The sequence below is a fragment of the Emydura macquarii genome, unplaced genomic scaffold (genome assembly GCF_026122565.2).
Source record: "Emydura macquarii macquarii isolate MOO-44397 ecotype Brisbane River unplaced genomic scaffold, CSIRO-AGI_Emac_v2 contig_532, whole genome shotgun sequence".
Classification (NCBI taxonomy): Eukaryota; Metazoa; Chordata; order Testudines; family Chelidae; genus Emydura; species Emydura macquarii.
In genome coordinates, this window is record NW_027130669.1 from 58,566 (window position 1) to 76,575 (window position 18,010).

The 18,010-nt window shown below is 49.0% G+C and overlaps 1 protein-coding gene across 1 annotated transcript in view; it reads right to left on the reverse strand.

Moving 5' to 3' along the window:
* LOC137147326 (zinc finger protein 850-like) overlaps positions 1-13,680 on the reverse strand; it is a 37,495-nt gene extending 23,815 nt beyond the window's left edge. The window contains exons 1-2 of the mRNA XM_067539341.1: positions 12,817-13,680; positions 1,239-2,187 (exon numbers count right to left, since the gene is read on the reverse strand). Coding sequence (XP_067395442.1) covers positions 1,239-2,187; positions 12,817-13,274 — 1,407 coding nt within the window. The 5' untranslated portion in view covers positions 13,275-13,680. The remainder of the gene's footprint in view (positions 1-1,238; positions 2,188-12,816) is intronic.
* Positions 13,681-18,010: the final 4,330 nt, after the last annotated feature.

Below are 18,010 nucleotides of genomic sequence, written 5' to 3' on the forward strand. Positions count from 1 at the left end.
CAAAGGGTGATTTGTGGCAGCTATATTCAGCAAGTCCCCTTCAAACTCCTCCACGAAATAGGAGGGATTGGGTGCTTCCTTCCCTCTGGGATACCAGCATCCACTCATGAGGAGCGAGAATCTGGATCCCAGGGCTTTTTTCTGCAGCCAATCCTCCATTAATGACCACCTGTTATTGGAGGAATCTTCTGTGCTAGCTGTGGCTGGTGTGTTTTTGTACTGTGTATTTTGTGCGTTGCCCACCTCCAACTACCTGTCCTGTGAGGGCATTAGCTTCCAAAATGTAAGGCTTCAAGTATACCCAGCCAGGAGGTTAGTGATGCTTGTTGTGGGTCCATCCTTGTCAGGATCCCCCCCAAAGTTCTTTCACCAACTGTCCTTTTCTGAAGATGTGGGTGTTGTGTTTGCAGCCAGGGGATCGAGCTTTTCCTGCCCAGTGAATGTTACAGCTTAAAGATCTTCTCGGCCCCAGCTCTACCTTTGTTTGCACCCATCAGCATCGGATTTCAAGTCACAAATGTTTCTCACATGAGGTAAGTGCCTTAGAAATGGAATAACTTCCCTTTAAAGTGTGCAATTTCTACTCTAATGTCTTGTGCGCAGACAGCAAACATAAAGGGCTCGGTTGCAGATTCTCCGTTGACTTCAGTGGGTGCAGGATCGCCTCTGTGAAACGTTTTCCATGTTTTAAGCCAGTTTCCTTGGCCCTGCCTGCGCGAGAGGGAAAGCATTTTAGACGGAGCTCTTCTGCAATAACATTGCTCCAGAAAGGCGTGAACACAACTTCCAAATGGATTCCCCTGCCCCCTACAGACCGTGGTCTTACAGACTGTTTGACAAATGGCTTCCTAGACTAGGACTCTGCCTTGTTTAATTAATTAATGTTTACAAAGGCCTGCAAGTGGAGGCACCACGTACGTGCTGCATGATGCTTATCACGATTACCTAGTTGGCTTGTGAAATGGTTTATGGTACGTTATACCCAGTCTACACAACTGAGACCCAATCCAGTGTTCATTGAAGTCAACCGAAGGACGCCCGTTGACTTGGATCAGAGCCTTAGACAGACAGGGAAACACAGGGAGGCCCGGGTGCCCTGATGTCTCTCTGGGAAGCATTCTGTTTCAGGATGGCTAATGCACTGTACCTGTGGCGTGGCCGGGGGCCTTTAACTAGTGTGTTGATATGGCCTCTCGTGCGGATCCTTGGTCCCGCTATGAGATAAGTTGTCTCTGTTATCTGTATTCAGTACACGCTGGCTGGCTCTCCCGGGTGTGGAGTCTCTCGTGGGTGGTGAGATGCGCCCACTGGGTGTAGCTCTCCCCGCACTCGGCGCATATGTAGAGGCTCCCGGCTTTGTGGCTTCGTTGGTGGCTCACCAGGTGGTTCCTTTGCTTGAAGCTCTCCCCACACTCGGCGCAGGTGTGGGAGGTCTCCCCGCTGTGCGTTCGCTGGTGTATCTTCAGGCTGTACTTCTGGGTGTAGCTGTTCCCGCACTCCCCGCAGGTGTAGGGGGTCTCCCCGCTGTGCGTCCGCTGGTGCTTGTTGAGGTTCTTCCTCTCGGTGAAGCTCTTCCCGCACAGGGGGCACTGGAAGGGCCGCTCCCCGGTGTGCAGGCGCTGGTGGACGCGCAGCCCCTGCTTGGCACTGAAGCTCTTCTGGCATTGGGTGCACTGGTAGGGCCGCTCCCTGGTGTGGGTGCGCTGGTGGTTCGCCAGGAAGCGCTGCTCCCGGAAGCATTTCCCGCACTCGGGGCACTGGTGCGGCTTCTCCTCCAGGTGGCTCCTCTCGTGGGACACCAGGTTGCCCTTCTGCCGGAAGCTCTTCCCGCACTCTTTGCAGGTGAAGGGCTTCTCCCCCGTGTGGATGCTCTCGTGCTTCTTCAGCGCCTGCTTCTCCACAAAGCTGCGGCCGCACTGGGCGCACGTGTGCGGCTTTTCGCCGGTGTGCACCGACCGGTGCTGCAGGAGGCTGTGCCGCCAGCGGAAACTCTTCCCACACTCACTGCAGGCGTGCAGCTTGCCGCCCGTGTGGACCTGCTGGTGCTTGATCAGGCTGGTGCTCCAGGTGAAGCTTTTCCCGCAGTGAGCGCATCTGTGCGGCCTCTCGCCTGTGTGAATTCGCTGGTGCTCTCGGAGGACCTTCTCCTGCCCAAAGCCTTTCCCACACTCGGTGCATTTATAGGGTCTGTCATCCACACCGAGAAGCTGGGCAGCTTTGAACATGGTGCACGCAGGGTATTATCTATTAGAGCTAGCTGAATGATGGTTCATTGCAAATGGCATGTGTTGTGAATTTAGCCCTTTCTCCTGTGCCTGAGCGTCTTTACAATTTGCATGTGTTCACCAGAGGGTCTGTGCAAACAAATCTCAGTCTAGGAGTTATTAATAAGTTAGTTACTATTCATTATTCATGGGGCTGTGACTGATCACCTATGTCACATGCTAGTCTTTCTGCTCCCTGCTAGGATGGCTGAAACTTTTAAAATAAAATAATAATGAATAATAAATAATGAAAAATATATTTCCCAGGGTGAATTTTTGGACAGATAATCACTAATGCTAAAATTCACGAAACTTTGGTGGTGTGCAGGCATTTTCATGAATACCTGATGGCTGTCCAAATACTGGTGAATAACAAAGATTGTGATCCCACGAATAACGTGGAACCAAATGAATAGCTTCCAGTCTCCAGAATATGTTTTGTAACATTCAACCAGCTCTGTTAATTCTGTGAAGACTCCGTGAGTTTTTTCCTAGACTGATATGTTTTTTCTGGGGTGTTTAATGTGCATGATTATTGTTTGTGTATCAGATATGTGTACATGGCACTGAGAATTTTAAAAATGTTTTTGAGTTTGTTGAAACTTCTTTCACCAGCAATGAATGTATCTGGCTTGTTTTCTGCTGGGTTCCTCTTCTTCCTCAGTCCCCCCGGCTTTTGTGGCTTCTCTCATTATCACTGCTCCAGAAACCATCTCTTTGTACCTTTCTCTTGGAAACTCCCCTGTTCCTCCAGTTGTTTTATATTTTTATGGTGTTTCTCTTCTCTGTTTTCCACTCAGGGACCATTTACCCACTGAAAATGGAAAAAGCAAGTTATTTTATTGCTAACAACGGCGCTATTGTCAAATGTAAAAATAATCCAGAAAACTTTTATTCACAGTCAGGTCTCCAGAAATTTCTATTCCTCATTGTTATTTCTGCACTGATGTACTTGCTGCCTCTAAGGTGTAATGTTTGAGAATCAGCTGTAACTTGGACCCGGGGGTATAAAGGTTTCCCTTGTGTCGTATTTCAGACACCTGTCATTGTCACCCCTTCAGTTACCTGACCAAACCTCTTCAAGCAAAAGTGGCTTACTACACTGTATCAATGGGTTGATAGGTTGGCACATGCATACTCAGAGTAAGTTCTCCTTTAGCCCCATGACATGCGGTGGCATTAAAAGCATGGCAGAGCCCAAAGAATTGCACCACATACGGTGAGGTTAACATTTTCTTATTTAGTATTTCCCAGGACCAAGTGACCTTGGCATCCCTAATCTCTCCCTCAGAAGCCCACTGCATCTTGGAGAACACAAATGCCAAGTGTGCTGGTACCAGCAGCCCCTTTGTGTTGTGCAGAGATATTTGCCAGTGACGTTTCCATTTCCTGGGGCAGTGAACAATCTAAATTCTGTTTGCTCAAGTGTGTAGGATAAAAGCCAGCTGCTTATATCCACTATTGCTGGTCAAAGGCGCCAGCTTGACGTCTCCAGACTGAAACCCTGGGTTCATCCGGTGACAGCTTCCCACAATGGCCAGATCATGTGCCTTAACTATGCACTGCAGGGAGTCTGCCTGCTGCAGGAGACTCGCCACGATCCATTCAGTCTACAGCCGCTCTGCTGAGACGGGCCAGTTGTGATAGTAGGCTTGGCGAGGGGGACGTTGGGAGCTGGACTGAGATCACCAGAACCTACCACAGCGAGGCCAGCAAACAGCCATCAGATGGCAGCAGCTTTCAGTCACCACCACCTTGCTCTGGATTTGACGAGCAACCCAGAGCTAAAAATGTCTGCAGCCCATTACCCACCCCTGAGCCACCCCGTCACCTAAAGAAAACTCTCCTGGAATGCAGCTGTTTGTTCCCTTAAAGGCAGGTTACAGATGGGAGAGATTTCACTCCCTCTCCTTGTATTCAGGCGTTGAGAATTTCTGAACAGCTCAGTCCCCTGGGAGACAGCCAGACAGAGCCTGTCAGTCTGTCCTCTGTGCAGCTGTGGTCTGTGTGCAGCCGCAAGAAAGTCAGTGTCCTACCTGAGATGAAATCCCGCCAGGCGTTTTCCTGTCTGAGTCCCCGGTGCAGCGCTGCCATGATAATTGCTGTGAGTCCCAGATCCCGCTCTTCTCCTCCGGCAGGGCTCGGAGATCCTGCTCCTCCTGCCTCTTTCAGATCTGTCCTAAAGGCAATGCTCAGACCTGCTGCACCTGGAGTGACCGGGGAGAACAAAGGGGCCCGAGAGGGATGTGGGTGGCGGGGGAGGGGAAGGCTGGGTAGATTTATGGAAGAAGGGACAGTCAGTCCTTCCTGAGCGCAGCTCCAGATGCGCAGAGCGGCTCCATCCCTCGCTGTGGAACTGCTGGGGCTTGCACCGAGCCACTTCCTGGCAGGAATTGCTGCCCCGTCGCACGCGATTGCTGTAGTTTCCTGTGCTTCCTCTTGATTGCTGATGTGCAAAAAACAAAACAAACAAACTACATTTCCCAGCAGCCCAGGCCTGGAGATCTCCGGCCGCGGCTGCTCTCGGCTGTGCAGAGGGCCGGCTGCGCTGGGCGGTGCAGTCTGACGGGAGAGCGGGATGCTGCGGGTACCAGCGGCCTGTGGCTGGTTCAGCACATTTCACAGGAGGGGGCAGGAGCACAAAGGCACGGCCCGTGCACAGCTCGGCTTCCTGTGGGAGCTGAGCAGCAGGAAGGTTTCAGAGCCGGGCCCCGCAGATCCAGTTTTGTTTGGGAAATGTTGGGAAAACAGCCTCATCAAAGCGCTTTGTTTCCACTTTATTCCAATATAATATAACGAACCGTCTAGTTTATGTTGTCCAAACAAAGACTGGACCAGCACAGGACATTTAGATACAGTGTAATGGAAAATGGTGATGAAATGAATACATCCGTGTAGCTGGAACATTTTCCAGCGGACAGTTGTTCAGCTGGAAAGTTTTGGACGAATTCTAGTGTGTCTGTTGCTTTCCCCATTGCCCGGTGGTACACACCTTTATGGCTTTTTGTCCCATGTGATCTTGCCTGGTGTGTTAAATTCCATTTCTGACGGAAGACTTTCCCACACTCAGTGCTCTTGGATGGTTTCCCTTTCATTTGGATAATCCAGGGAGTGAGGAATATGTCCCTGTCTTTAGTTCTGCAGTGCATTTATGTTGTTCTTCTCTGGTCTGCTCCCTCTGCCTAGAATTATTACATTTCGGCGTTGTGGCTATTTGCTCTGGATTCTTGTATGCAGTTAGGGTTTGCTGAAATGGATTTATCTGGTTTGATGTCTGGTGAGGGTTCCCCTGATGTTTCACTTGGCACTGGCTCTCCTACTACACCGCCCTGTGCACATCTCTCTTATCTATTTCAGATGTGTGTCTTCTTTCCATTGCTCTCTCAAGATTTAGGCTGATTTTTGTTTTGTTTTCCATTCAACGCCACATCTGCTGGATCCGTATGAAAAAGAAAAGATCGTTACTAAGAAGCAAGCTGTCTCTTTCCTAACAAATACTTAGATTACTAATAGGTTCCCAAGAGTCCACTCTGCCTGCATTAGTTAGTAGTAAGCCATGCCGTGTGGGGAGTAGGTTATGACTCAGCATTCAGACACAACAACATAGGACATTTTCTCTTCACTTTTTTTGAGCTTGTGAACTTTGGCCCAGCTGTTTTTCTAGCTTTGTTGAATCAGGAGCTTTCTGTGCCCTTGATTTTACCTTTCTAAGAGAGGAACTATTCTGAAAACCGCTGTCGGGGAGAGGTTGCTGGAGCACAGAGCGGTTGGACTCTGAAGGGCTAGTCAAAGTAACTTTCTCCATCCCACCCCACCTCATCCCACCTCAGTGGCTTTGTCTAAACTCTTAAATAAACCCAAAGCAGCCACCAGCATCGCTGTACTGGTGCCGGTCCCTAAGCACATACAGGGGACATACAAGAATTTACAGCATTTGAACTGTTCAGGATTTGACTCCTATTTTGAAACAAAGTCCAATGCTCCCACTCCCATGATTAAAGTTTCTCTGGCTTGGAAGGAAAGGGACGAGGATTGTGACCATGGTGACTGCTGTTAGTGAGGCTGGATTCCATGTCCAGTGGTGCCCCAGGGCAGTGGGAGCAGGTGTGGGGCAGGCAGGCGCTGGGAGAGGGAGGGGTGCTTGGGGAGTCGATAGGGAGGAGTGATTGAGGGGAGCCAGGAGAGGTCCGGAGGAGGGGATTTGCGGAGATTCCTCTGAGTGGTCGTGGGCCAGCCAGGGGCAGTGCGATGAGTTAGAAGGGAGGTCTGGGGGCCCCGGCAGGAGTGCGGTGTTGTGGAGGTGGTGGGAGAAGGCTGTATCAGACCCTCCAGCTGTCAGAGCCATATGGCCTCGCAGCACTGGCCTGGTTAGAGGTGCCCCGGGGCATGGCCAGGAAGCCAGGCTGGTGCCACAGCAATCCCACGGGGTGATGGTTGCAGATTGGGGGGAGGGAGGGGAGGAGAGAAGCACTTGGAGGTTTTGGGGGGCAGTGGAAGAGCCTGGAGCAGCCTGACAAGGGTTGTGTGTGCAGGGAGGGAGAAGGGGCAGTGGGAACCAGGAGTTTGTTGAGGGAGTGGGGGACCTGGGGCTGCCTCCCTCCTTTTGCTCCTGCTCCATTTTCTCCCCCTTCTCCAGCCCTCTTCTCTTCCCTCCCTTGATTCCTGGGTCCCCCCCCCCAACCTTATCCCCATCCACGACCACTGCTGTCGCCTGCTCCCCCAGGGCCAGAGAGCAGGGAGGCAGAGAGTGTTGAGTGGCAGAGATCACTGCTCCAGTGCCCCAGAATCAGGAATGCTGGGCTGCAGGGTGGTGTGACACGGCTGCCCAACGCATGGTGTGAGCTTGTCAGCCCTGGAGTCCAGTCTCACCCACGCCAGTATTGCAGTGCCAGGCTGTCAGTGGAGTTACTCCAACGCGAGGCCTGAATTTAGAACGGCTCCATCCGCAGCGACCTGGTCCTCCGCTAGGATCCATGCCCTAGAGAGATGCAGGGAGACGGGACTCCTTTAAAGGTGGTGCAGCCAAATCAAGTCGTTCTAGCACTGGTTTACACGGTATAGGGGAGCAGGAAACAGGCGTCTGCAGGCAACCCAACGGTTGTACACTAATGAATGTGGTGGAAGGAAAGTTGTTATAGAGAAGAAGAAGAAAAGAAAAGGGGCTGTATTCGGTGTATCTCCACTGGCTTCAGGGGAATTAGAGGAGAAATGAATTCAGTCCAAGACTGAGTAAAGTTTAAAAACACCCATGGGAGCTTGTAGAGGGACTGGAATTTGTGGGAGAATCTCAGAGTAATACCATGGCAACCTTTAATCTCAGTTTTATTAACACCTTTACCCCCCTCTCTACCACTCTTTCAAACGTCCTGAGATTAGGTTATGTTTTATCTCCAGCCAGCTCCATAACTGGTTTCCAGAGAGGCAATGAAGTCTTGTCCTGCCACTCTGACATCTCCTCGTGGATGTCTAGCTGTCCGCTGCTCTAGGCCTCAGTTTCCCCACCTATAAAATGGGGATAATAATATTGACCCACCTGCCTCCCAGAGGCTATGTGAGGATGTACTAATTAACGTTTATACAGTACTTTGGAAACATAATAAAAATGAGAGTCCCATAGCACTTTAAAGACTAACAGATTTCTGCAGACATAAGCTTTTTTGGGCTGCAACCCACTTCGTCGGATGCATGCAGTGGAAATCACAGATAGGAAGTATATATATATATGCCCGGCAACCAGCCGGCCGGCTTGCCGGGCAGCCAACCCAGCAGCAAGGGGGCGGATAGGGAGGGCAGCAGCTATACATACCAAGGGTATGCGGCAAGGTGAACTACAGGACTCTCGCTGTTTTTGCTGTATACAGGCCCGCACTAACACAGCTGGGAGTTCCGCCCCCTCTGGAGCTTTGGAAACATAATGTTCTTTATAAGTGCTAAATATTATCATTTAAATTGCTTCTCATATATCAATATTCAATATATAACGACTCCTTGCTCGCCCGCCCTGCCTGAACGCGATGGCTTCCCGTCTCGCCCGCCCTGCCAGCCATTCGCCCTGCCTGAAGGGCCGGGGTATCTTGGGTATCAGGGCCGGGGGGAGCCCTAGGAAGGCGATGCCTTCCTCTGCTTTAACAGGGGATGCTACAGGACTCTCGCTGTTTTTGGTATATGAACATGGCTTCTGGAGCTTTGGAAACATAATGTTCTTTATAAGTGCTAAATACTATCATTTAAATTGGAGCGATGGCTTCCCATCTGGCCAGCCATTCACCTGGGTATCAGGGAGCCCTGGGCGATGCTGCTTTAACGGAGGATGGGAGGGATGTACGGTTCTGTGCCAGTCAGGAGGGAGCAGCAGTAGGGAAGGGACGGGTGCTGCCCAGCGTATCCTAAAAGCTCAGTCCCGCTTCGGGAAAATGAAAACAATCCCACCCACCACGTAACCCTGCGATGTGTTGTTAAAAGCCTCCCCATCTTGATTTATATAATTCCTCCCAGTGCGCCCTTAAGCTACTTCGGGAACAGCTGTGTTAGGGGATCAAGAATCCGGTCGAGCACAGAGCAGGACCCCTAGTTCTTCCTAATCCCGCTCTGTCCGGATAATTGGCCTGTGAGCAGCTGGGAGACACTGTATCTCAAATGGGGAATTGCCCAAACTTGTGTATTAACTACAGGGCAGCAAACCACTTTAATTACTAACCGTGTCTATGCAATGGACATAAAGGGGGAAACTACTGGATACTCAAATGTGAGGGGGAAACGGATCACTGGGTGGTTTAAACCTTTGTCTGGGGTAACAGTTTCCCTCCAAAACCAGGCGAGGTTGCTGCTGATTAAAAGGGCAGGAAACCCCCAAATCAGTGAGGATTTTAACTTTTATCTTTCAGAATTAGGTGAAAATGGGCCAAATCTGAGGAGACCAATAACTAGAGGGAGGGAGAAAAATAGAAGGGAAATTTGTATGTAATTTAGTGGGTACCTGCACTGGTGGTACTCCCCCCCCCTCAGCTGGGTTAAAAGCTCACAACAGCAGTTTCCCTCCAAAAATGGAGAGACGTTGCTGCCGCTAGAAAGGGTGGGAACCCCAGATCTGAGGGAATTTTATATTTATCTTTGAAAATTAGATAGAAAATGGAAAACTGAGGTGATTTGAGATAAATACGTAATCATTAGAGAGAAGACGCAAAGCATGAGGGGATTTTATACCCACGTTTGAGAATTAGGGAGAAAATGTGAAACATTTGGTGTTTAGCAACAAGAGGCAACATCTGAAGGCTATCATTCTTCAGTGACTAGAGAGAGGGGGAAAATTTAAGGGGTGTTTATGTTAATATTTGAAAATTGGATTGAAAGTGGCAAAATCAGAGGAGATTTTAATCACTGTTCAATAATCTGAGGGAAAGTAGTGCAGTGTGAGGGGATTTTATATCAATATTCAATAATTAGAAAGGGAAAACGGGAAATCTGAGTGTATTCAAAAAATTATAAAGGGAAATTGCAACATCTGAGGTGATTTTATAGTAGTAGTAGAGAATTAAAAGGGCCAAAATCTGAGGAGATTTTCTATCAGTTTTTGAGAATTGGATAATGACAAAAATCTAAAATACATTTATGTTGATATTTGATAAGAGAGAAAACGATTAAAATCTGAGGGGATTTTGTGTCCATACTTGATACATTCAAACATTTGGTGAGATTTTGTAGCAGTGTTTGATTGTCAAAGAGAAAAGGGTGGAAATCTGAGGGGATTTCACATCCATATTTTATAAATACGACTTTGATAAATACACAGGTGAGGCCACACAGCTAGGAACAAAGCCGGTGGCTGTGATGGGGTATACGTACCCCGTGCTGGCTGGGGAGAGAAAAGGAGCCGCCGTGGGCCCAATCAGCCCGGTCCTGCTACACCTGCAATGGGTGTCGGACCAGCAGGAGGGATTCACAGGGGGAGAGAGCCCAGCTCAGTTGTGAGCTGGCTGGGAGGAAGCGCAGACCTCCCGCTCTCTCTGCGAGAGAGGTCTGGCTAGGCCCAGGTATTGACTAGGGAGTGTGCCTGCCACAGCCTCCCGGAGGAAAAGGAGGCCTGACAGGGGAGGAATGTTTGGTTTGCTAGTCCCAGGGACTTTGCCGAGTGTTGCTGAGTAAGACTGCTGCCGGTGGTGCCCTGCTGGAAAGGGGTGACAGCTAAATCAACCCCTTTTGTCTTTTGCCCCAGCTGGGGATGCAGCAGTGGGTTGTAGTGAGTCCAGCAGTGACCTGCTCAGAGCAGGCCGTACCACCAGACTGGGAGCTGTGTCCTGGAAAGCAGCGCCTCCGAAAAATCCTAGGGCTCAGGTGGGCAATCAACTCATCATCAGCTCCCAGTGTGATGAGGTGGCAAACAAAAGGCTGATTGTGTGATCCTTGGATAAACGGGAGTAGCCAGCTGAAGTGGGGAGGTGATTTTTACTTCTGAACACAGCACTGGTGAGACTGGTGCTGGAATACTGTGTGCAGTTTTGGTGTCAACCGTTTCAAAAGGATGATGAAAAATTGGAGACGGTGCAGAAAACAACCACAAATACGATTCAAGGGCTGGAGAAAATGCCTTCACGTGAGAGAGTTAACGAGAGCAATCTGTTTAATTTATCACAACGACGATGGAGAGCTAACCAGCCTGTGAATACTTTCCTGGGGAGAAAACACTGGGTCCTAGCGGCCTCTTTAATCCAGCAGAGAAAGTCACAACAAGAACTAATGACTGGGAGCTGAAACCAGACAAATTAAAATGGGAAAGGAGACATGAACTTTTAACACCAGAGCAACTTACGAAGGGGAGTGGTGATTTGCTATTCCTTGATACTTTCAAATCAAGACTGGCTGGTCGTCCTTGAAAACGTACTTGGGCTCAGTACGGGAGTAACTGGGTGAAATTCTCTGGCCTGTGACCTACAGGAGGTCAGACTAGGTGATTTAACGGTCCCTTCTGCCCTTAAAACCGATTAATCTTTTCTCTGATGCTGGGTTTGAGCCTCTCCTCTTCCTGTTCTACAATAGATACAGCTCAGTGAGTGTTTTTATACCCCTTGAGTTCACATGACTCAGCCCAAACTATTGTTCAGTCCTGCTGCTTCCTGGGACAGTTAAAAATTCATTCCTTTGTTTCTGTCCCTCTTCCCAGGCTCGAGTGAGGTTTCCAGTCTCAGAAAAGGAGCAAAAAAAAAAAATTTACAAATCAGGGCCCTGATCCATCAAACACTTACACACACGCTTGGCTTTGACCAGGTGAATGGAACTCAACCAGGACCTTGGTCTGCGCAGGGATAATTGTTCTAGTGGGGTAAACCAGGCACATAATATGTTTGTCTTTGCTGTATCGCATTTTAGCAATTTTTGGCTCATTCCCCTAGTTTTTCTATAAAACAGAATGCCACAAGGAATTGAATTCAGTATCTTTGGGGGAAAAACACATAAGGTAGAACTTTAACCCTGGGGAACAGATGGTGTTTTCTATAACGATGGGTTGGAAAGTCATGCAAATGGGAACATCCTAGGGCAAACCAAGAAACTCCTGAATACACAAGAAAGGAAAATGGAGGCTGTTGACTGGAAAACTGATCAACAATGGTGTGTAAACCTGATGGCAATTCTGGACAACAACAAAATGATCCTCATGTAACAACGTACAACGCAGCCTGTAGCCATATTGTTTCATGGTGCACTGTACAGAAATACTTCAACAAAATGATACTCGTTCCCTCTGCTAGAAATGCTGCAGGGGCAGAGAGGACTCATTAGCGACACTCTGCCCAGCTCCGTCCATGCAGCTATTCTAACATCACACTTCTTGCTACTCAGATTTCCACGTAACGCACGTAGCGTCTCTCCCCTGGAGAGTCATTTGTCCTACTACGATTAGATTTATTGCTGAAATGGTCTAGTAATTATTACACCTACAGCGTTCCTCTCCTGCATGGATGATTCTCTGCCATCACGTACCATCCTCTTGGCTTCACAATGAAGCTTCTCTGTTCACCTCTGAGTATGTTGTGAGTTATTATTTGTATTACCGGAGTGCCTAGGAGCTCTGCCTATGGACAGGGCCCACTGTGGTAGCCATTGTACAAACTCAGAACAAAAAGATGGTCCCTATCCCAAGAAGCATATCATCTAAGTGGGTAAAGTCTTGATTTTCCTGGTCTTTCCTTAGCCATCGGCTCCACAAAGCTGTACCGTGCCTCTGTCTCTATTGACGGCCCCTCGTCGCTGTGTCCTGAGACAGTCCTTGCGAAGCCCTCATCTGCACTCACTGCAGGCCCGCTGGCCCTGCCCGGCGTGGCCCCTCTCGTGACTGGTGAGCTGCGCCCACTGGCTGTAGCTCTTCCCGCACTCGGTGCATATGTAGAGGCTGCCCGTGGCGTGGGTCCTCCGGTGACTCACCAGGTGGTTGTTCTGCTTGAAGGTCTTCCCGCAGTCCTTGCAGCGATAGGGCCTGTCCCCGGCATGGCTCTCCAGGTGTTTCAGCAGGTTGGGCTTCTTCCGGAAGAACCTGTCGCACTGGGCACACTTGTAGAGCGTCTCCGCGCGGTGGGTGCGCAGGTGGCTGATGAGGTGGTTCTGCTGCTTGAAGCCTTTCTCGCACTCGGGGCACCTGTAGGGCGTCTCGCCGGTGTGCACCCGCCGGTGGGTCGTCAGGTTGTGCTTGTGGCTGAAACGCGTGCCGCACTCGGGGCAGGCATAAGGCGTCTCCCCCGTGTGCGTCTTCTGGTGCTTCCGCAGGCGCTGCTTCTCGCTGAAGCGCTTCCCGCACTCGGCACACTGATGGGGCGTCTGGCCCGTGTGGATCCACTGGTGCTTCCGGAGGTTGTTCTTTTGCCGGAAGCTCTTCCCGCACTCGGCGCACGTGTGCGGTTTCTCCCCGGTGTGGATGCTCTGATGGGCTTTGAGGATCTTCTTTTGCCGGAAGCACTTCTCGCACTCGGCACACTTGTACGGCCTGTCGTCTGGGTCAGGGCTCTGTTGGACTTTGAGCATCTTCCTTCCTCTCCAGCTTATGGTACAGGAAAAGTGTTTAGAGTATTGCCATTTAACAGTGATACTGCGATAGCACCGAGAGGCTTTAACCTGGTCAGGGACCCCTTGCGCTAGGTGCTGTACAGACACACAGAGTTTCTGTCAAGTGGGGACTGAATTAGGAAGATTCTGCTCTGGGAGTCTTTCCCCACATCACATGGTCTCCATAATCGAATAGTGTCAAGTGTGCTGGCTCTTCTTTCACCAGAAGTGGATTTATCTCCTAGCTTCTTCTTTGGTTTCAGATTTCACTGGGTCCTGCAGCTTGGCCCATTATCACAGCCCTAGAAACCATTCTCATCCTGTCTTCCTGAGGCTGGTCCCTGCAGTTCAATGTATTTTGTATGCTGCTGCTTCTTTTTGTTCCTGGATTCTTCAGGCACTGGAGAAGAAAGATATTTTGGAGGTTACTGTGACGACAATACAACTATCCCAGCATGAGGCATATTAATATTCATGAGCCTGAAAACACGAGACTGTCCACTGCTGAAGTGAGTTTGAATGAAACCTGAATAATCTGAACCTAGTTTTGCAATCGTTGCTTGCCCAGAATGAAAGTTAATTGTGTGTGTGTGTGTGTGTGTGTGTGTGTGTGTGTGTGTGTGCAGGGGGTGTGCACTGGCTATGTAGGGAATGCAAGTTTGGCCTTCTTACATCATATGTTAGCAGTTACAAAAAGAGCTTTGCCTGTAGCACTACAGGATTAGGAAAGCGTCTAGCACCTGTGTTGTTACATACGGATCAACTGACACCCAAATGCAGATCTGACAACACCACAAAGCAGTTTCTGGTGTCAGTGGAGCCCCTCTCTCAGCAGGAGGAGATGCAGCTGCTGTTCAGGTTATTTTCTTTTTTTACAGCAAAAGGGGGAATCAGCATCAAAGTTTTATTCTAAATAATTTCACCATAAAGTTAATGATTGACTTAATTCTCCACCGGGGCTTTTTCTTGAATAACAGCTTCAATCTATGTGGTGGCAGCAGGAGCAGAAAGTTGCATTCCTCTTGCTAGAAGAACTGAGGCTGTCAATAAATTTGCGTATTTGCTGCGCAAGCCCCTCAGCAATACATTAAACAGAATAATGGTCAGAGAGAAACCGCACGCCTGTTACGTTGCTGTCAGCCCCGCTCCCTTTGCTCTGCAGAAACGTTCGGCAGGAATGTTTTTGGCCCTTGCAAAACTTCTTGGCCCAGTTTTTCCAGTCCCTTAGACCAGTTTCACAGCAGTGATCTCAGGGGAGCTGCTCCTTATTTGAACTGGGCTGAGAGGTGAATCAGACCCTCTAACTGCTAATCCTGGACCAAACGCACAGAGGTGCCCCGTACCTGCACTGAATTCAATGGGAGTTGTGGATGCTCAGTTGTGGATGCTCAGTGCCACTCAAGAGCCGAAGCCATCATAAACTCTGCTCTAAATTCCACGCTTGTTAACCTAGAGTAACTCCACGGATGTCAGTCCAGATTTACAGGCGTGTCAGGAAGAGCAGGATTTGGCTCTCATCATTTTGTGCTTTACAGCTTCTAAATGCTCTAAAAGTAGCACAGGTCAGAGCATGTTCTCAGTGCCCCCCGGTGTGAATTGGGCATAATTCTTTTGAAAGCAGGGGATTTACTCCACGTTTACACCTCATAACCGAACTTACAGCCTGATCTAACTAGTTATTAATCATCACACTGCAAACAAACGTTTTACCGAATGTCGCTTTGCTGCACTAGTTTGCAATGCAGAGATTTTACTAAATTTGGATCTGGTTAAGCTAGGGACATAAAAGCAGTTTATAACAGTGTGTAGGATTCACCATGACCCGAAGAGAGGGGAAGATCAGCAACGTTTCATTCTTGTGGTTGCTTAGCAGAACCCTAAAAAGCTCAGTTCCTGGATGCCTGGAGGAGCAGCAGCCGCCACCCTCCAGTGTTTTACCATCTCCCTCTGCATACACGCTCAGTCCTGCTCCTATTAACATCTACAGCAAGACACCCATTGACTTGAATGAAAGCTGGATTAGGCCCAAGATCACTGTAAGATTCCTACCTACCTGAGCAGAAACTCTTCAGGCATTTCCTTGTTTCTCCTTCCTCCAGCGAGGCTGTTTCTCAGCAGAGAAATGGAAAATAACGAAGGCTCCAGACTGCTCTCTTCCATGGTTCAGTTCTCTTAGTATTTCTCATGTTTTCTTTCTGCTCTCCCTGCATCTCTTAATGGCTGCAAAATCAGCCTCAGCCCAGCTCGTGTTCAGCTCAGTAAAGTGACAGGGGGATCAACAAAGCAAACAGAGAAACTCTGTTGAGCTGAGTGGGGGGATTGGTCCCTGCTTGGAGAGCAAATAAATACTAGATTTAGAGCATAATCTAAAGCGAGTTTGCTGGGGGAAGGACGGGTTCTGGTCTCCCTTGTTGCTGTGTTTGATTCGCCCAGCCAGCCAGCCTGCTCTTTTGTGAGAGCTGCACTCCGCTCTCGCAGGGCATTTCTGGGAGTTGTAGTACTTCCTGGAAGGACTGTCTATGGTTGGAATTTCTGGTTCTGTTTCCTCAGATCAGGCAGGCTGGAGTTTATCGGCCTGGTGTAACACAGACTGCATCCTGCTGGACACGCAGGGGCAGCTCCACAGTGGGTGTACCTTAGCACAGCCCCACTGGTTTCGATGGAGTCCGAAATACCATGCAGTCACATTGCAGACCATGGCACGGTGCACCGACAAGGCTTCTTCAAATAGGGGATTACAAATAAAAAACCAGACAATGCAGATGCATGCCTGCCTCACTGAAACGGGCCCCAGCTGTTCAGGCCTGCAGCCCCCCTGCTTCCTATAATCCAGTTTAGCCCTAGACACTCTGAAATGAACAGGTCAGTTTGATAGAGAATAGACAGGGTTATTAGACTGGTCTGATAAAAGTGAATATGACGTGCTGGTGCCGAAATGGGCAGGTTCCTACAGTCTGGGGAGCCAGTCCCTGCTTTCATGACCCTTCAGGGAGTGAAATGTAGAGGGCGATGTGCTGCCTCCTGATAACCCAGAAAGTACAAACCCCAGGGTCACAAACCCTGAGTGTTCAAAACGCGTAACTCAGGACCTGCTAAATTATGCGATTGCCTTAAAAATCATGAGAATTCATGCTGTCATGCTGTCTGGATAAGGGGGGCCCCTGAGGTGTATTCGGGAGCTCTGACTACTCCCTTCTATAACAGTCTCGTGATGGGGGTGTCACGCTGGCTGGATTGGGGGGGCACATTTGTCATATTGATTAACATCAGTGTATCAAAATCATAATAATTCATAGGAGATGTGCCATGTCAGTACTGCTAGAATGGCTATAAAGTGCCAAGTCAGCTGGTGATGTTTATATTCATGTGCTATGTGTGTAGTGGAAGTTTATGAATATATTTGATGTACCTGTGTTTCAAACTGTGCTGGCTGGGACACACCCCAGACAGAGAGGCGGCAGAACAATGGCCTGCTTGATGGCCCATTAAGACACTCACAGGTGCAGGGAGCCCAGGAAGGAACTAAAGGCAGACCTGAAGAGTTACCAGGATTGGCCCATGTGACTCTGACTCCATTTTAGTTCCTGTAACATTCCACAAGACAGCATGGCCAAGGCCAGGGGGTAGATAAGGCCAAGCCACAGAAACCATTTTGTCTTTGATCCTGTCCAGCTACAGACACACACCTACCTCTGGATCAATTCATTCTGCAACTGAACCGAAGGACTTAGACCCATCCAGGATACTGGATGTGAACCAGAGGAACTGTACAAGCTGCAACTCCACATTTCTTCCAGAAACCTGATGTATAAGGACTTACAATCATCTGTATGTATTTGATTTGCTTTAACCCTTTAACATTTCTCTTATGGTTTATTTCTTTCTGTTTACAATAAACCTTTAGTTTAGTTACTAAAGGATTGGCTGGCAGCATGGTATTTTAGGTAAGATCCAAACTTACATTGATCTGGTGCTGTGGCTGACCCCTTGGGGTCAGAGGGAACCTTTTGAGTAAAGAGCAGAGAGTTTAAATAACTGGTCTCTTTACTGGACCTAGTGCTGATTTGGGAGCCAGGAGCTGAAATGTAGTAAAGGGGGCTGTGGGCATTTGTGTACTGGCTTCTGTGGGGATTCAGAAGTGCAGTTTGTGGTTCGTTGGGAAGCCGGGCTTCAGTGCCACCCACCAGTGCTGGGAGAATCTGCTCTCCGTTTGCAGCCTGCCCTGATCTTGGCATTATCAGTTGGCTACCCTGGGCACGGGATGGGTAGTAGTCATAGCAGGATCCACAGAACCACAGAACCAGAACATTTGGGTTTTGGGTCAGAACTTCACGCTATTCCAAATGTTAAAATTTGATATTGAGAGTGTTAAAGATTAAAGCTAATTAAGATGAGTGAGCAGAGATCATATGAGGCTATGAGCGCAAAATAGCTTAAACAGTTATGTAAAGAGAGGAAATTAGCTCTTAAAGAGAATGTCTCAAAGCAGAAAATGAGAGATCTGCTCAAAGAAAAGGACCTGAAAACAGGGTCTCTAGCTGACGTACTCACAGAGACAGCGGCGGAGGAAGATCAGAAGCAAGCTGTGAGAGAGAGACAACGTCTGCAGCAGGAGAGAGAAAGAGAGGAGGGGAGAGCCCAGGAACTCAGAAGGCTGAGAATAGAAGCTAAGGAAAGACTTTCCAAATATAAACATGAACTTCAAAGAAAAGATG